The sequence below is a fragment of the Pseudorca crassidens genome, chromosome 3, assembly GCF_039906515.1.
Source record: "Pseudorca crassidens isolate mPseCra1 chromosome 3, mPseCra1.hap1, whole genome shotgun sequence".
Taxonomy (NCBI): domain Eukaryota; kingdom Metazoa; phylum Chordata; class Mammalia; order Artiodactyla; family Delphinidae; genus Pseudorca; species Pseudorca crassidens.
In genome coordinates, this window is record NC_090298.1 from 775,586 (window position 1) to 795,098 (window position 19,513).

General features: G+C 57.9%; 1 protein-coding gene across 5 annotated transcripts in view; it reads left to right on the forward strand.

Annotated features, from left to right (window-relative positions):
• The window catches only part of AHRR (aryl hydrocarbon receptor repressor), a 73,181-nt gene extending 56,743 nt beyond the window's left edge, over positions 1–16,438 (forward strand). For all 5 annotated transcript variants that reach the window (XM_067730295.1, XM_067730294.1, XM_067730296.1 and 2 more), the window contains 6 exons: positions 6,032–6,161; positions 7,049–7,185; positions 8,762–8,949; positions 11,514–11,575; positions 11,807–11,951; positions 12,371–16,438. In XM_067730295.1, coding sequence (XP_067586396.1) covers positions 6,032–6,161; positions 7,049–7,185; positions 8,762–8,949; positions 11,514–11,575; positions 11,807–11,951; positions 12,371–13,364 — 1,656 coding nt within the window. In that variant the 3' untranslated portion in view covers positions 13,365–16,438. The remainder of the gene's footprint in view (positions 1–6,031; positions 6,162–7,048; positions 7,186–8,761; positions 8,950–11,513; positions 11,576–11,806; positions 11,952–12,370) is intronic.
• The last annotated feature ends 3,075 nt before the right edge of the window (positions 16,439–19,513 follow it).

The window sequence follows — 19,513 nt, forward strand, 5'->3', positions numbered from 1 at the left end:
TTAAATCATGGAGCTTTTGTCAGATGAGGAGTTGCACACCTAGCTTTGTCTAGGGCCCAGGGTCACAGCGAGAGGCATGACAGTGTCCTGGGCGTCCCCCGTCTAAAGGGCAGCGACTTGTGCTGACTGAGGCCGGGCCTCCCGGGCTCCTCGCCGTGAGAGGCTGGTCAGGGCCAGGGCAGTGGACCTGTCCTCATCTGTGCATTGGTGTCTCAAAGCCCGGACACGAGGTACAGTCAGGACGTAGTGTGTTCTGGAAACGCTCTTGTTGGTGTACAGATAATTCATCTGGAACGTTGCCCCAGGCCAGCCTAGCTTGGATGATTCCAGACCTTGGGGCAGAGCTGGATGGAGTCCCATGCAACACTGGGTCCTAGAAGGGTGGCTCAATGAAAAGTCCCAGGAAAGGAAGAAGGACCTGGCTTGGCCTCCGGGAGGGAAAAGAAGTCTCTCGTGAGAAATCCCAGCCCAAAGTCACCAGCCTGATGGTGCAGCCTCCCGGCTCTGGAACTTCGACGGCTGAGGTCTGAGGACAAGCCGGGCACCACAGTGGCCGCAGCTGCTCTGCCAGGGGCCACCCCCCAGACGCAGCCCTCTGCAGGGAGCTCGCGGTGCGGAGTTATCAACTCGAGGAAGCCACGGGCCATAGGCACGGGCACCCTCCCTGAGGAATTCAAGACAAAAACAGGTGGATTTGCGAGAGAACAAAACAGAACCTGGAGGAACGGAGAACAGTGTGTCTGTCCTCAGGGCCACATCCGGAGGCAGAACCTATGCAGTGATTCGCACGGCTTAATATACAGAATTTACTTACAAACTTACACTAATATAAGTTTAGTGTAAAGAATCATCGCCTAGTGACACAGGATGAGCGAGAAAGGGCTGCAGACACAGTGGGTGCAGAGGGAGCAGTGCCCGCAGGGCGGAGCCCCGGCGCCCGGGAGGAGCACTTTTCGGAGACCACGCCCCCGCCCCACCCCCCGTTGGCTGGGGCGAGGCGGCGGCCCCTGGGGGATGGAGAGTCCCCCGAGGCGCCCACCCGCTGGGACGCTGGCGAGACTGGGACAGGGGTGCTCGCCTGGAGGTCGTGGACGGCCCCGCGGGGCCGGGGTACCTCTGCCGGCAGAGGGGAAGTATCTGCAGAGCCGGGATCAGAGCCAAGCGAGGGAGCGGGGACAGGCCAGACTGGCGTTAAGAACGAAAATCTCCCTGGATGGGCCGAGCACCAAGGGGGTGCCCGAAGCTGAGGGCAGCGGAAGCCAAGGTGTGAGAGCCCGGTCCCCGACAGGCTGAGAACTGAGCTCCGCCAGAGCCCCTGAGGCCGATGGGGCCCGCGATCTAATTTCCATGAAAATCCTCATTTGAATCGTTTTCGATTCCTCCCACGCTCGTTTCCAGGTTGACTTTCCCGCCACCTGGACCCGCACAGAGTGACCGCCAGGCCCTGTCCTGGCCCCGGGACCGTCTGGGCGGCCTCGCGGGCAGCGATCGCGCGGTCACTGCCTGTGGCCCAGCAGCGGGCGGAGGCGCGGCCCCCGCGGGGGCGTGGCCTCGGGGAGCCGGCTCCGCCCCTTCGAGTCGGGGTCGCCCGACTTCCTCCTCCGCGCGGTGGGGCTGCGAGGCCGCGGCCGGGAGCCCCAGGGCGCTGGGGGCGCTCCTGACGCGGGAGCTGGGCTACCCGGTCCGCCTTGCAGCCGCTGTGCGGAGGCCGCGCTCGCACGAGGTCGGGGGCCGTGGCCGGGGTGCAGGCTCGGGCTCAGGGTCCCCTGGAGCAGCGGCCCCTCCAGGACGGCAGGTGACTCCGCGAGGCCGTGGGCACGAGGGATTCCAGCCCCAAATAGCGAAGCCTTCCACGTGCTCCCCTGGAGGTCGTGAGCAGGATCTGGATCTAGAAAAATGTGGTTCGGTCTGCCTTTTGCGTGCTCAGAATTTCTTTTCGTTCCCATCACTGTCGCCCGAGTTGCTCTGTGAATTCTCCAGACACCCAGAGCCACCTGCCTTTGGCTGTAATTCGAAGGTCTTACCAGCTGGTAGGACCTTCGTGGGAAAAGCCCTGCAGAGGAGACCTGCTTCCAGGTCTGAACTTGCTAATTGGCTCTTCTGGTTTCTTGGAACTTGGTTATTTCCGCTGAAGCGTTAGAAGTGAAAACAAAAAAAAGTTTTGCCTTTTATTATAAGTAAATTGTTTCCAAATGCCATTAAATCAGGCCATGCCTCTAGTTTATGCGGAATATTTCATGAACACGCTCGGATTGCTTTGTGCTATTGTAAGCTTCTTGCGCAAAGCGCCTCGCGAAGAGTCAGGGACCAGGTATTTCCTGGCGCAACCTGAGTGCAGCGCTCCAGCGTCTTGCGCTTAGCGCTCTCGGAGACGAACGGATAGGCTTTAGATGTATATTTTAGTCGCGGTTGCCGTTTGCTGTTTCAAGATGTTGTCTGTTCTCTCGGAGGTCTGCGGTAGGGGCAGCTCGTCCCCATGTGAACCGGGGCAGATGTGAGAGTCTGTGGAAGGAATCCACGGGCATGGAGAGTGGATATGCGCCCTCTCTGCACAGAAAGTAGAGATGGTTACTGCTGGAACGAGCCGTTTGTGAAAACGGTTGTATCAATACTTTTATCCTCAACTCCGCCAAGGGTGGTTTAGAGGCAGGATGAAGACCGCCTGACCCAACCAAAGCAGGGCCTGTTTTGTGCTGTTTGAATCATTGTTACCTACTCTCTTCCCTCCTTCTCACGTTTCCCACCATTTATTTTTCTTGACCTCATTTGTAGGAATCAGACCCTAGGAGATTAGGAAGGACGAAGGGCAGCCACACTAGTTGCTACCAACTTGGTTTCCTCACCCCAGATAACTGGTCTTCAAATTCACCTTGGTCAGCGATGTCTCCAAGTCAACCTGCCTCCTGTGCCCGTTAAGCCACAGATCCACACCTTGCGTCCCATTCGTGAATCGTCTGAGGTGTGTGGAGACGGCAGATGGGGCAGCAGGGAGGCCCTGGGGTTCTGCGAGGCTTGGGGTCACCTGCTAAAACGCACCAGAGAATAACCTGGATCACAGTGCCTGTATATCAGTTTATGGTGAGACGTATCCAGCGCTCACAGGTCAGCACAATTGTTTTCCTTTAATCAAAACCATGGAGGGGAAAATGCCATCCATCAAAGTAGGATGGAAGAACACCAGATTCCTAGGAATGAGTCAAGCAAATGATATGCAATATCTCCACACAGAATATAAAACATTATTTAAGGAAGATCCAGGTAAATGGAAGGGTATGCCATATCATGGACTGGAGGACTCGATATTATTATCCTAAAGACATCAGATCAAGTTATAGAATGACATTAATTAATAACACTGCCGTAAAAACCGAGCAGCTTCTCTGAGAGGAAACTGACAAGCTAATTGGGAATGCAGAGGGCGGAGCATTCCCATCGGCAGGGCGGTGGGGGGTGTGATTTTCCCTGGGACGTACAATCCCGGAGACAAGACTGCCCGTCGAGCTCAGTGGCTGAGACGTGTGGGGTTGGTGGAAGATGGACAGGTGGACCCACAGGACAGAGCGGAGGTTCAGAGCAGCCACGGGTTTACAGTGAAGCTGGTGCTGCCGAGAGGTGGGCGGGCGCTGGTCTCGTCAGTAAATGGTGCTTCGTGAACTGGATCCACGTGAACAAAATGAGTCTCGACTCCTACCTCACACCGTGCACAGTCAATGTCGGGTGGGTGGTGGAAGGTTCTAGAAGATAACAGGGCAGAGTTAGGAGGTATATGAGGACGGAGTACATAGACAGGACAAAAACTCTAAAACCCTGTCCATGAGGAGAGATTGATGAATCAGGCTGTGCCAGACCCATTAAGAGAGCAGCAGGGGAGGCCAGGGAGTGGAGAAGAGTTTTGCAAAGGAATCCACCCAAGAAAGGACTCCTGTCCAGAAGGATGAAGAGCGCTGACAAACCGGCAAGACAGCTTGACGGAAATTCATGGGAAAGACAGAAGCGAGCAACACGCACACACACACACACGTCTAAAAACCAATAAACATGTGAGAAGATGTTCAATTTCATTAGTCTTCATGACGTGCTAATTAAAACCATCAAAAGAAACCATGATGCATCCACCACCGTAGCTCAAAAAAAGAAAAAGCGTTGAAAATACCAAAGGTTGGCCAGAACATAAAGCAACTGGAGCTCCACACACTGCCACGACGGAAGTGCGTATTCGTGTGCTCACTTTGGACGGCCGTTCGGCCTTTTCCACTAACGCGGAGGCTCTGCTCACTCCGTGACCCATTCATTCCGCTCCTGGGTGTGCATCCAACAGAAACGCCCTCGAAGACACAGCAGCAGCCTCTGTAACAGGCTCAGACGGGAAATAACTCAGAGGGCCCAGCAGTGAGAGGACTAATCAGTGTGGTATGTTCTGACAGTGGAGTACCACACGATGGTGGGGCTGAAACACCGCCGTCACACGCAACTGTGATGTGACACAGAGGTCACAGCGCTCCATTTACATCCAGTATCAGCCGGCAGTGCGGGGTTCTGCGCCACGACCGCCTCTGGGGAGGGTGGAGGGAAGGGGTTCTGAGATGCTGTAGGGGTCCTGATTCCCGACTGGGTGGTGAAGCTGCGTATTTATGACGTGGGCACTTTTCAGCCTATGCGTTGCGCCTGAATCACAAAAGTGTGCTAGGAAAGCATGGCTATGGGATGTGCCCTTGCGACCATAGAGCTACCAGGTGAGGCGGGAGCCTCTGGTGAGAGGGAGCCTCCAGGTGAGGCTGCCAGCTGCCAGGCGGGTGAGAACCAGAAGGTGCGGCAGGTGCCACCAGGTCTCAGCAGGAGGGAAAGTCAGGTGTGCCCACGTCCACCATGAGTTGGTCCCCAGTCACGCCAGACTCCCTGACGCTGGATAGCACTGACCGAGGACCACCGTCATTTCTGACCTCAGGGTCCTGTCGTTCCTGTGAAAACAGTGTCTTGGGCTGGGGGGCGCACAGGGGATAGAGTCCGGCCTTCGAGTTACGATCATACTCATTTTCTGCCTTTCTGAGGCTACCCGTTTGATGTCCGGGGGCCAGTTACAGGAGGACCTGTGGAGAGATGCGGCACCTCATCCACTCTGGGTGGGGTTACCTGTTACCTTCTAAGGAGGTAACGTCATTTGTGAAGTCTTCATCCTTCAGGCACTTTTCCTCCATCTAGTGTTACAGGGATCCAGTTGAGAAATGATGGAAACTCAGAAATGGACCAGTTGAAGAGGTCACAGACAGCACCTGGCGGGCTGGGCTCCCAGGCGGGTAATGAGTGATGCCCTTCAGTTAAGAGAGGGTAGTGGGGAGATGTGCTCCAGGCTCGTCATCTGTCGACACTCTGCGGACGTTTTTGCCGACAACTGCAACCGTTGAGTCTAATGAAGCCAGTCTTCGTAGCCCGTGGCAGTGGCCTTTGTGCCCCAGACCGCAGTTTCCCAGCATGGACCTGTGGGTTGGCCTCTGCGTTCGGGGCCCGAGCAGGTGGGAGGATCCAGCACCAGAGAGAGGGCTGTGGACTGGTGGGTCCTTGCGGCGTCCTACCGGCGGTGGTGGTGGTCAGGACTGGAGGTGCTGGCCTGGCCCCCATCTCACCTGGTGGCCCCCAGCTCACTTCACAGGGATGCTTTCTTAATTAACTTTTGTGATTCAAGTATAACAGGCTGGAAGGTGACCAAACACAAACGCACAGCTTGGTGAGGTTGGAGTCAACTTGGAAAAGTGGGTATCTTGACCCCAAGCGACGTTTGGTCTCTGAGTCCCCGACCTGCCTCTGAAGGCACCGCCTGGCCTGGGGGGCACCCGCAGTGTGCCCGGCTCTGCGCCTCGTGAGCCGGGTGCCTAGTGTCCAGGCCATGTGGTCACGTCCTCCGGGGAGGGACTTTCTCTTCACAGGTGTGACTTGCCTTTGACAGATGGAGGAGCATTTTCGCAGTTATTAACACTGGAATAAAGTGTGGCGATTCACTCAGGGTAAGGCTAAAATGACTGTTGCCATGTTCCAGACGGACGTGATGCACCAGAACATCTACGACTACATCCACGTGGACGACCGCCAGGACTTCTGCCGGCAGCTGCACTGGGCCATGGACCCTCCCCAGGCTGGGTGTGGGCAGAACCTGCTCTCAGAGACAGGTGGGTCTTGGGGGCCCTGGTCCAACTCAGTCACGGATCACCCCCTTTCCTTCCCATCCAGTTGGTGCAGTGTGGATGCCCCCTCCTCGGAGACCTCGTCCCGTGCCCCGCCCCGCCCTCCTCCAGCCCCGCGTGGCTCCCTGGCTCCCGAGTGCCCCTGCATCTTGGGCTGCTGCTCTGTGCCCCCCGGGGCGTGGCGTGAGGCCGAGAAGCCACGGTACTTGTCTCTGGTTTTGCAAACTCCCCCTCAGACGCACGTCTTCCAGGAAATTCCTTCCACTCACTTTAGATTTACCAGAAAAAATCCCCCAGAGACTGTTGTCTGTTCAGGGACGTTGCCCCCTGGGAGCGAGAGCCCCTACAAAGTCCCGGATCCGTGGCCCCTGCCCACGGGACGCACCGGGCAGGCATCCAAGTGCCCAAGAGACTGCAGAGCCGACGGGAGCTCGAGGGGAAGGGCGGCGTTCATCTGGGGTCCAGAGCGGGGGGAGGGAGTGCTGGCTCTCCCACACGTCTCCCCACGAGCAGTCCGTGATTCAGGAGGACTTTGCAGCACGCCTTCACGCAGCAGCATGAGTTACCCTGTAAAGTTAGAGAGAAGTGCAACCCCCGGGTGCCGACACAGTTTTATAGAGCTCAGAACCAAAAACCCTGAACTGGTCAACAGTCTCACGTGTGTTCGTCACACACGCGGTTGTACCAAAATGCCGTTTTCGAGGGCAAAGACCTGACTTAGTCAGGGCGGGAGGGATGCTCAGGGACAGGTGTCAGTTTGGGGCAGGCGTGTGTGTTATGTGCTGATAGCTCGCTGTTACATTACGAACTTGCTTATCAGAGTGTGTTTCCGGTTTCTCCCTGCCCACCACCGCCTGTGCCAACGCGGCCAGGAGAGGACGCCGTCCTGGGGAGGCTGCTCCGGGCCCAGGAGGGGGCCGCGGGCTGGCCCACCGAGTACTCGGCCTTCCTGACGCGGTGCTTCATTTGCCGTGTGCGCTGCCTGCTGGACAGCACCTCGGGCTTCCTGGTGAGTGAGCGGCTGCTGGGCGGGAGAAGCCAGGGGCCGGGGTGCTGGCGGCACGCGGGCTCCGGCCTTGATGTGGCAAGGCTGAGTGACGGCGGGTGAGTGAGAATGAAGTGGGAGGTCCGCTGGGGCGGATGAAGCACGGGCAACCCCCTGCACCCCGCTGCTCATCTCTTATTCAGGCAGTCGGCTGGTTGTCCAGAAAGTCTTTTGTCCTGATCATACTTTGTTCTCAGTTCTGTGGGAAACTAAGATAGTTTTCCCTCTGCGTGGATGTAGGTAGATTTTACTGTACAGTGAGGCAGAGATCAAAACCTAAGCTGAAGTGAAGCTGTGTCAGAAGCACCGAGTAGAGGAAACAAGCAAAAGAAATCAGTTTGCAAAGTGTCTCATCATACTTTACTGCGAGGTTGGTCACTGCACGTGCACGTGCGGGAAAGGGTCCGGCACGGGCAGCGGAGCGCCGAGGACAGGGCAGTGGGCAGCGGCATCACGTGGCCTCCGGGCTCACCACAGCTACTCCTGAGCCTGTGCAGAGCCTGTCCACACCCGGCAGGTGGGGCTGCCCACGGGAGCCCGTTGTCGAAACTTCAGGAATATAGAGATCCAGCTGATAGTAGGTTGGCAGCTCGAAATCAGCCATGGTGGGAATTTTTACACCGAAGAAATCGTCAAAAACTAAAAGTCAGGGCTTTTTCCCTCTGGAGAGCTGGATGTTAAAGATGTCCCAGCACCGCTGCCCTGACTGCGCCACCAAGCATGTGACCATCACATAGCAGGTGCTCTGCAAGCATTTGCTCACCCAGTAAAGTCATAGACAAATGGAGGGATGGACAGATGGATGGGCGAATGAAGGGATGGTGGATGGAGGGAGAGATGGATGGACAGATGGAAGGATGGGGGGAGGGGCGAGTGGACAGACGAGGGATAGGCAAAGAGTGCAGCCATCCTGTGGGCGTATTCCTCCATCCAGGGCTGGGGCACCCTGAAGTCACCTGTGAACTAACTCAATTATAGATCAACTCTTCCATAATAGCGAGATCTTTTATTTTCTTTTATCACAAACTCCAGAGTTACTTTCTGGCTTTTTAACTCGCACCATGTGCGCTCCAGATAAACAACTCAAGTTGTCCCTAAGTTTTATCGCCATGAATGACAATTGTCAATGAATGACAATTTGGAAGTGGACGGTTAATGCAGAACAGTCCTCAGAGATGATCTGCTCCAGCAAATCCTCCTGGGGGGCTGCCTGGTGGCTCCGGCCAAGTCCATGTACATTCACACCCCCGAGTGAGGGCTCGCACACCCTGACACCCATGAGGGCACACATGAGAACACACTGGAAGGTTAGAGGATGTTACGGGGATGCTAGCGAAACCCCGAGTCATTCAAAGGCGGTAGGGTAGGGAGCGCCTGTCCCAAGGGCCAGCGTGGAAGGCGCGTTGGTTCATGGCTCCTCAGAGACTCGGGATCAGAGCTCTCTGGCTTTCTGTCCCCGGGAATGTGAGCTCCACGGCCTTTGACCGCGTCGATGATTCACTCTGTGAACATGCCTTCGCTTCTGTCTTTGAAACACCAGACGATGCAGTTTCAAGGGAAACTAAAATTCCTGTTCGGGCAGAAGAGGAGGGCCCCGTCGGGAGCCGCCCTGCCCCCTCGGCTCTCCCTGTTCTGCGTCGTGGCGCCCCTGCCTACTGCGGTGAAGATGCAGAGTGTGTGTCTGAGGGCGAAGCACAGGGTGGACGCCTCGGCCACGCCGGACACAAAGTGAGTCAGAGCCCCCAGCAGCCGCGGTCCCATCCTGGTGGTTCAAACACAGCGTCTCCACACTTAGTATCTTCTGTCTATCCCTCCTTCATTTCCAGCAAGGAATGTAATGAGAAGCTTGTTGTTGTTAAAGTTACTACATCACGTAGGAAGCAGCTATTGGAAAAAAGAAAACCTTTCACTGATACTTGTGGACTGTGGCACAAACACTGCTGCATCTCTTCATGCCTAAGCCCTCCACTTACCTGGGCCCGTGTCCCCCGTGCGGGACGGGAGGCCGGACCGCAGCCTCCCTGCCTCTCTCTGCGTGCCCTCCCTCAACACCAGGCCCACCGCTGGGGCACACGCTGCAGACAGGCGTCCCGCACACATCGCGCCACCCCGCGACTTCTTGGCTCTCCAGAGTTAGGTTTTCTGGGAGATTCCTGTCTGTAATTCTAGGGATGGGCTAGGTCTGTGTTGCATGGGTCAGGTTCTGGGAGAGATTAAGATGCTGTGCGCGTGCAAACCGTGTTTCCCGTGGTGCGAGGGAGACCCCGGGGAAGAGGAGAGGCGTCTGAGGTCTGCCTTTCTTCTTCCTCAACACCCTCCCCTGTGCCGCGACCAGGGGCAGAATGTCAGGAGACCTGAGTCTGCAACCCGCTTCTTTGTCCTTCCTCAGTGCCCAGGTTCCCCTTTGGCCCCGGCGCCCGCTCAGATGGCCGGGCTCTGAGCCCCCTGCGCCCCCACTCCTGCCCCGGGTTTGCAGGCGGAGCCGCGTCTGCACGGCCTCTGGGTCTCGCACGCGCCGGCTCGTTAAGACAGCAGTTTTCTGGAGCATTTAAAAATTAAATACACATGCCTTCTTTTTTACAAAGGCAGAAGATGTTGTAATATAGGAGGAAGGAAAAACAGAATGCCCGCGGGGAAAAACTCTAAAAATAACTGATGAAGCAACTAAAACGTGAGGTGCGACAAAGCACGTAGATTACGCTCGACCACACCTACGCGTGTCTTGCCGGCGAGACAGCTCTGCCGCACCTGCTTTCTCCCCACCACCTGGGCTAACGCTGGGGAGAAATACCCTCCACCTGCCTTTGCCGTCTCAGAGTTCTCTGCTTTCGAGCTCTCTGGCTTGATGATGGTGACTGGGCCCCACACGATGAGCTCTTCTCTTCTGTATGTTTCCCCAGCCGTACAAACGAGATGGAGGGAAAATCGTCCCCTCCTATCGCTTTTCCTAGAGGCCCTGCTGCCCCCCGGCGGCCACGCGGGGAAGCGCAGGTGTGCGGACGGCACCCCCCAGCCAGGGCCGCGCAGGAGCCCTGAGCCTGGGGCGGTGGGTGCGGGCTCCCCGGCTCACCTGCCACTGCCCTGGGCGGCGTGGACACCTGGACGTCCCTCGGAGGTCTGGCGAGGGTCTGTGCGGTGAGGGTTAGGATGCTGCCCACAGAGTGACCGTGCAACGAGTACTAGACACACATTGTACAGAACATCATTAAAACTCGAAGAGAGGAAGAGCCAGCCAACATTTTAGGAAAGAAGCAAATAGCCTCTCTCGACTTCAGGTTTTCTGGAGCTGAATTCGGCTCTGACCTGAATTCGTAACCGGCCTCGGTGCCTGCGTCATGCCCGTTCCCTTCTGAGCTCAGAGGCTGTGAGGAACTAACCCGGGAGCCCGAGGCCCAGGAGGGTTGCTCCGGAAGGGACGTCGTGGTCACTGGAAGGCATTTCAGGTCCTTCACAATTTTTCCTGAACGGGACTTTGTGATACCCCCTCACACCTAAATGTTCACAGGCTCTGTGTGTGTGATCTGCACCCCGCTAAGGGTGACACTCCAACCTCATGTCTCTGTCTCCATCTCTGTCTCCGTCTCCACCTCTGTCTCTGGCTCTGGCTCTGGCTCTGGCTCCTACACAGACGCCCAGAAGATGGAGAGGTAGGGCCAACTGCAGTGCAGGAAGCTCTGGCTTGTGGCGCCGGTCGGACGGGGTTTGAATCCCATTCTCGTACCTGCTATAGGGGCAGCTTTAGGCAAATCACTTAACACCCGTGAGCCTTGTTTTTGCTTTTGAAATATGAAGAAAATATGATCTCCCAGGATAAGTTGCACATTGCCTTAGGATCTAAGATTACAAGATCTGTGAGACGTGTGTGTGTGTGTGTGTGTGTGTGTGTGTGTGTGTGTGTGTGTGTACACACTCCCCTGGGGCGATGGCTCAGTATCACTAACTTAGTACTCATGATGACTTTGTAAACTACCGCAAATAACTACTGCAAATCAGAGGAATCTGTATTTCCATTCTGACCACGCAGAAGAAAACAAATGCACTGAAAGTCATCTTAGGCGTATGTCTGCTTTCTGAAGGAAATTCATTAGTGCTTCATTGGCCTGAAAGGTGATGAGAATTGGAATTTTCAGCAAACCTGTAACTGGGAAAAGGCTTTACAATCTATACAGGCTTAAAAAGTGTGAGTCGTTGTGTCTTCTGCTCTTGGGTGTGACAACAACACGGGTCGTGTTGTCATTTCTGCCCTCACACACGTTTCATCTGCGTGTTTTGCTGTTTCCTGTCCTTCGCAGAGCAAAAGCTGCCGCAAGTCTCTGTGAACCAGAATTGCACGGAAAACCCAGTTACTTAGCAGGTACTTGTTAAATTCTCCACCTCGTCTTTTTGAAATGGGTAGAAAGACCGTGCCCCTGGAGACATGCTGCGTTCTGTGGCGATGCAGCCTGGAGGGCTGGGCGGGAGGACGGAGGGTGCCCGGCGCCTCGGGCGTCGCGGGGAAGCCATGCGTCATGCGTGGCTGGCGCTGAGGATGAGGCCTCGCCCAGCCCAGGCGCGGCTCACCCCCCCCTTTTCTGAATCCTGGCAGGGAGGGGCAGCGGAGGAAACGGCCTGTCTGTGTTCAGGAGGCCCGCAGACGCCTGCCACTGGGGCCGGCTGGCAACCCGGGGCCCCTGCCTGTGCCTGCGGGGCGGCCACGACCTCCTCCACCCCCACCCCGAGGGGGCCGCAGGGTAAGTGGCTGAGGCACGGCGTCGGCGGCCTTGACCACGGGGCTGACCCTCTCTCAGTGGGATGTGGGGATGCACAGAGGGTGCCCACACCCACTCCTCACCCTGGAGGGGTCGTCATCACTCACGTGGGGACCACGGCCGTGGCTCTGCCCATGGTTTGGACCCCCGGGTGACGCCCGGCCTCCGTGCTCACCTCTGCTCAGAAACCCTCTTCCCTCCCAGGCCCCACCTGCCCTCGCCTCTGGGTGCGGGGGAGGCCATGGGAAGGCCCGTTCAGGAGGGGCGGAGGCTGGCCCACTGTCACAGTGCCACAGGCAGCGCAGAGCAGCCCCGGCAGGTGGCTGGCACCATCGTGATGCAGGGCCTCCCCTTGGGCCCCCGCTACCCCTGCTCTGTCTGACGGGCGTCTCTTCCCGCAGGGATGGGCGAGGAGAGGAACTGGGGGGGTTGCCGAGGGGCCCCTCCTGCCCAAGGGAGCGGAGGGACGTCCCCCCGTACAGCTGCCACCTCGAGGCACAGGGACCCTCGAAGCACCTGAACTGGACGCCGGGGAGACACGGTCAGGACGGCGGCACCAAGCTGAAGCTGGAGCCCGGCAAGGGTGACCCATTCCCCGCCGCGCAGGCCCGTGGCGCCTGCCTGCCCTACCCGGGCACCCAGGGCACTGTCCGCGCCGTCAGGAGCTCACCTGGCTCTCACCAGCCAAAGCCTCCCCCCGGGCCCTGCGCCAGCCGGACCAGCACAGGCTTGCGGGACGGCCACCAGGGCCAGGCTCCCCTACCCACCAGCTGCCCCTTCCCTCAGGGGAGCCTGGAGGACGGGCTTCCTCGGCCAGGAGGGCAGCGTCTCCCCACGGGGTGCTATCCCACCGAGGACAAGCTTCGAGGCATCCCAATGCCCCCGGGAGCCCCGTGTAACCCCATGTTGTCACTCGATGTGCCCATCAAGATGGAGAGCGAATCCGGGTCCGAGGATGCGGCGGATGGCTACTGTGTGTCCCCGAGCCAGGCGTGGCTGGGGGCCAGCGACGTGGCCAAGAGACAGCTGGTCACTTTCCCTACCAGGATGCACCTGAAGATGGAGCCGGACTCCAGGCACCCCCTCTACAGCCCACCCCTGGGGCCCGGCCTGCTGGGGCCCCACCCCAGGCCCGGCAGGGAGCTGGCCCCGTTGCACCCCGCACACTGCGCCTGCCTGGAGCCTCCACCCCGCCTCTGTGCTGGGGGCCACCAACCCCCCAGCCTGGGCTGTGACTGCCAGGCTCCCGGGCCTGTGCCTGTAGTCAAGCTTGAGCCCCTGGACTCGCCCCCGTGGGCCGCTCACGGCCAGGGCGGGGCGCCCGGCATGCTCCCCAGGAGCACCTTGGCCACACGGATGCCACCCAGAGACCCCGAGTGCACGTTCCTGCCGTAGAGCAGGCGTCTGCAAAGGCTGACGTCCGTCCCTCGGCCGGCCGGGATGGCAGTGCAGGGGCAGAGACTTTCCTGAGGGAGGCGCGTGCAATAGCAGATCCTGTGTCTCGTCCAAAGCCACTGAGGTTCTTAAATGCAGAGCGGTCTCATGTCTGCTCAAGTGTGACAGTATTGCCCTCTAAGGGGACACGGTTTCTCAGAAGGAGGCCGGAGTGAGCTGGGCCGCCTGGCCGGGCAGCACTCGGCGCTCCGAGAGGTGCAGCAAGCGGGGGCAGGCGACCGGCGACCTGGCCTGACCGCAGCCCCCAGCGCCCCCCCTTCCCGGCTTCCCCGACGCCGCCTCCGGCGAGTGGACCTCGGGGAGCAGCCTCACCCTGGGGGTCCCACTGCCGAGACAGCAAGTTGGGAATCAAGCCTGTTGAGCGGCAGGTGACCACTTGCCCGATCCTGGGCGGAGTCCAGAAGTTCCAGGCGGAAGAGGCTGTCAGCACCGGGCCGGCAGTTCACCACGACGACGTGCGTGCGTGTGCCTGAGGCGCTGGCGCAGGCTGAGGCCGGCCCGGGGGAGGATTGGCCTGATCCCACCCTGTTCCTCCTTCCGCGAGCGTCTTGGTGTTGTCAGGGGGCCCCTGAAGGTGGTTCTTGCTCATCTGCCTCTCACCGCATCACGCAACCTAGTTTACAGGGTCTGGATTTGCAAGTCTAGAGAAGTACAAGATGTAGGGAGAGGAACGAGTTAGTCCAGTTGTCCAGCTGCCTTGCTGAGTCTCTAGAGGTTTTTAAATGAGACGCCAATCACCATCCTAGGAGGAGCTATTAGAGACGAGACAGACAGGTGATGCTTTACAAAAACGAAAACATTGTGGGGACTTCGCTGGCGGTCCAGTGGTTACGACTCCGTGCTTCAAACGCAGGGGCGCAGGTTTGCTCCCTGGTCGGGGAACTGAGATCCTACATGCTGTGCGGTGCAGCCAAAAAGAAAAAAGAAAAAGGAAAAACTGTGAAGGTAACACATTCTGAACGCAGGAAATTAGGGTGCAAAGAATAAATCGGAAAGTGCAGGTCACCTGCAATCACCAGGGGTGGCTCGTGGCTCAGGGCGAAGTTCACCGTGCCTTCCGGGGTGACCCCACGCCACGGGTGCAGTTAGTACGGGACACAACACCAGGGGGCAACATCACCACCGAGCAGGGAGCTGGTCGGAGACCCCCCTGTGCTGTGGTTGGAGACCCTCCTTACGGATGTGACCACCTGCCCCGGGAGGCTCGGGACGGGCAGGGGCCCCTTGCAGCCCCGCCACGTTCAGCGGGGGGTCTTTTTGTCCGGCATCTGTGGCTTTGGGGTGTCACTGTTCAGCTCCTGAGTTAATGCTGAAGCTGTTTGCTAAATGCTTCGTCACCCTGTCAGACTCGGGACTGGGCTGGCGGGACTGGGTCTTCTGACCCTTAGGCAGCTAGCTGCCTGCTTCGTGGAGGGGCTTCCCCTGGGGGGCGTGGTGGGAGCTGAAGGTCTCTCCCTGGACTGACAGAGGTTACTCGTTGGAGCCCAGGGTTGGGAGTCATCAATTTGTGGCCTCCTGGGATCCCCGAGCCCTGCCCAGCAGCCTGCTCATCTCTGCCCAGCCCCCGGGGGCCTTGCAAAAGTGACATCGGTGCTGTGCTGTCCCCCCCTCCCTCGCCAGAGTCTCCCCCTCCCCGTCACAGTGGCAGCCAGGCTGCCTGTCGGGACCACCTGCTTCCCACCCTCGCCCCCCGCTGGGTTAGCATCCCTCTCTACTTAGTTCTCACGCTGAGCCCAGCACACCTGATAGATTTCATCCCTAAGACAAGGGGTGGAATATCGGAAACTTCCTCCTTCCTTTCTATTCACGCCAAGTGCCCAGCTCCTCGCGGGCAGCCCTGCACCGTCTCTCAAAAGTAACTGTCAGCCTCTCTGGAGCTCCCTCTGTGCAATGTCACCCTCGGCACAGGAGTGGGTCCTGGGATGCACCGGGGCACCCCTCAGTGTGACGCCTGCCCTTCCCGTCTCAGGGTACAGCAGACAGGTGCGCTGCACGCGCGTAACACGTAAGTGGGAAAACCCTGGACCGAAAAGATGGAATTGAGAGACACCATTGCATGTTTGCACGCTGTAGCCGGATCCTAGTGTAACCAAAAAAGAGCTGCAGGCTGAAGGACATTCAGCTGTCCCCGCCCGTGAGGGCCACGGTGCCCCAACTTTTCAGATGCACCCACTCTCCCGGGACCAACTGCACCAAATTGGTCCCGGTTGGTGGGCAGACAAGTCACGCGTTGCCGATGCAGAACTCAGCCTCTGGGCGTCAGCGCTGCAGGTCTTGCGTTCTGGAGAGGCCATCATGCTCGGGGCCCAGGTCCTGACGTGCTAGGTCGGTGGGAACAAAACGCCTCTCAGGGCTTCCCTGGTGGCGCAGTGGTTGGGAGTCCGCCTGCCGATGCAGGGGACGCGGGTTCGTGCCCCGGTCCGGGAAGATCCCACAAGCCGCGGAGCGGGTGGGCCCGTGAGCCATGGCCGCTGTGCCTGCGCGTCCGGAGCCTGTGCTCTGCAACGGGAGAGGCCACAGCAGTGAGAGGCCCGCGTACCGCAAAAGAAAAAAACAAAGACAAAAACGTCCCTCAGTCAGCACCTTTGTTATTTTCCAACCATGCCCCTGCTGAAAATCGTGTGGGGAAGGTGAGGATGGAATGTAGAAGGTCAGGTGTGGCCAGTCCTGCTTTAAAATGTCATTACAGTGCTAATTACGGGCTTGTATCTTCTGTTGCCTGTAGCTTTTGTCTATATAGCTGAAAAATATTAAAATCAAATATGATGTAGGAATGGGGTGGAAGGGAGGAGATAAACACAAATTATATTTTCTATTTTTGCAGTTTCTACTGGATGAAAAAAGTTTTCAATATCTAGACTGACTTGTTGAATTTTTAAAAATGGATACACTATAATATAACTATTTGTACTGTTTTCTCAGTGCCTTTAGAAAGCTTTCAAATACATTTCCGATACTGTGGTTTGTATTAAATTTGCAATATTGATGTAAAATAAATCATACATGTTAGTACACGTTTACTGTAAGTGGAAACGTCTACTTGAGTTTCCAAATTTATTTCCTTTAAAGCGTGTGTAGGCGAATTTATATTATGAGACTGTCCTTCACCACCAGATCCGAGGCGGTAATGAAAGCACAAGTGGACCCGGGGCCACAGGGGGGGCGCCGGTGGCCGCTTTCGCAGCGCTCCCTCCCTTTCCCGCCCGTCACTGAGGGTTGAGGGGGACCATCCCAGGTGTCTTTAGGACACCCCAGACTCAAGCTCTCCTGCGAGGAGCAGACGCCTGGCCCCGTGTCATGTGTGTGGTGGCGTCGGCCCCGCCCCGCCCAGGACCTGGTGACAGGTGTGTGTGGGCAGGGCTGGGAGGTCACCAGGGCCCAGGCGGAGACTCCTCCCAAGCCCAGGGAGCCGTGTTTTCATTTCCTTTGTTTGGCCAAGGAGCACCCCCAAACTGCACCAGCGTCAAGTGCCCCGTACAGAGCTTGGATCTGCCCCTGCTGCAGCAGTCGCGCCCTGGCCAGGCCCCCTTCCTGCATCCTGCAGGCCACCACCCCCGTCTCTACTCTGTGACTCCCTGTCCCTCCTGGGGAGACCAGGCCAACCTGCCCCCGCCAGCTGGGTATAAGCCAGCTGCTCCCCGTCCCAGGAGGCCACCTGCCCAGCTTGCCGTCCCCCACACCCTCCCCCCATCTGTGATCTTCAGACTCACGGCCTTGAGACCTGGGGCGGGACAACACTCATGTTCACGCCGTCACGTGACTCCCACCACTGAGCCTGCTGCTGCGGTGGATTTGCGGGTGGTTCCCAGACTTCTACGTGCCCAGCAGCTGTCCCCCCACCCCCGCCCAGTGCGCCTCTGCGGGACCGAGGACACACCCGAGGGTGCTCATGGCTCACACCTCGCCAGGGCGGGGTCGCCAGGGGCTGCCCAGGCGTCCTGCAAAGGTGTCCTGCCACGGGCAGCTGTCACAGCCCGTTCGGGCCGCTGGAACGAAGATCCCAGAGGCTGGGTGTCTTATCAACGACAGACGCGGATTCCTCACGGCTCTGGAGGCTGCAGGCCTGAGGCCTGGCTGCGGTGGCGGTGGGGTCTGGCGCAGGCCAGCTTCCGGGTTGCTGGCTGCTCGCTGTGTCCCCGCTGGTGGGAGGGGCGCGGGAGCTTTGTGAGGTCTCTCTGAAGGGGACTGGTCCCATTCTCATGGCCTAGTCACCCCCCCAAGGCCCGCCTCCTAACACCATCACCTTGGGGGGCGGTTTAGCATGTGAGATCTGGGGAGACACAGCATTCAGCCCGTAGCAGCAGCCCACCGGCGCCCACTGGGGTCTCACCTCCCCACCGATCTGGTACTGTCAGACGTTTCAGCTCCGTCTCTCTGAGGGGCGAGGTGGCAGCGGGTGGTTTTATGTGCATTTCCCTCCCTCCTGCACTCAGCTGGTTGTTGAGCCCCTGCTGAAGACCAGGCCCTGTGACAGCGCCGGGGACATATTAGGGAAGAAAAGATGCAGAACTCATGCTGCTGACATCCCTGTACACGTGGACTGGGGACGGGGTGCAGAGAAGCGACCAATAAGTCCTGTGATGCATCGGGAGGCGGTGGGTACTGTGCAGATGGGTCAGCTGGCGTCCTGTAGCCCAGGTGGCAGTTCTGTGGGCCAGGCAGACTTCGAGCCAAGACTTGACAGGAACAGAACAGTGTCCAGGGTAGGGGTGGAGGAGCCTTACGGGCTGGAGCGAGAGGGTGGGATGAGGTCAGGCAGGGGCAGCGGGTCACAGGCAGGTCTGAGGGAGGGGAGCACGGCAGGGCTTCCGGTGAAAGCGACCCTGAGCCGCGGTTTGGAGGCCGCGTCGGCTGCAGGGCAGGAGAGGGGCCCCACGGCCACCCTAAGGACCATGACAGTGCCGGGAGGCAGCCCCACCCTGGTTTCTTCCCTGGTGCGCTGGCTGCTCCGCTACTGTCTGTCCTGCACTTGTTTGCCGTTTTTGGTGAATTGTGGGTGTCATTTTAAAATCAAGATAGTAGTGCTTCGTCAAAGATTTTCTCTCAGTCTATGGCTTGTCTTCTAAGAATTAAAAAAAAAATACAAGGGTTTAAAATCTTAGCATGGCAAACTATCTTCTCCTTTATGGTTTATGTGTTTTGTACCTTAAGAAAATGACTCTCTCTGACCGTGCCTTTGATATAAAGCTCATTTTGTCTGGTATTAATATTGCCACACCAGCTTTCTCGGGCCTGGACTAGCCGGCGTGCAAACCTCCTCCACACCTAACCATCCTGTTCCTTTATGTTCTAGATATTTTTCTCATAAATAGCTGGTTGGTTTAAAATCCATTTTACTCGTGTTCTTTTTTCCTTTTTCCCGGTTGCGTGGGGTCTTCGTTGCTGCGCGCGGGCTTTCTCTAGTTGCGGCGAGCGGGGGCTACTCTTCGTTGCGGTACGCGGGCTTCTCGTTGCGGTGGCTTCTAGGTCCGTGGGCTACAGTAGTTGTGGCTCATGTGCTCTAGAGCGCAGGCTCAGTAGTTGTGGTGCATGGGCTCAGTAGTTGTGGCACGCGGGCTCAGTAGTTGTGGCACGCGGGCTTAGTTGCTCCTTGGCATGTGGGATCTTCCCAGAGCAGGGCTCGAACCCGTGTCCCCTGCACTGGCAGGCGGATTCTTAACCGCTGCAGCACCAGGGAAGCCCCACTTGCTTGTGTTCTGATAACTGATATATCTGAACATATCTGTACTCCTTACTTTGTGTTTCTAGTTACATATGATCCTTTGGCTTTTCTCTTCCTAGTGTCCCTGTGGGATTGCTTGCACTTTCTCTTCATATTTAACAAAGTCTAAGCTAGAGCTTATCAGACCTCTGTTCTCTCAGGACGCTTTAGAAGCAAACCACCTGGCTCCCTTCTTTACTCCTGCCAAGGTTGGAGGGCCTCTCTAAAAACGCTCCTGGTTTGCTTCTGCTGAGCAGTGAGTTTCAGTGAGAGCTTCTAGGATGAGGAGGACACCAAACCCAAGTGAAGCGCAGGCCCCTAGCTATGTGTTCTTGGGGGGCCTTTCCTGACCCAGGGATCCCAGTACCTGGGAAGTATGGCTTTTTCG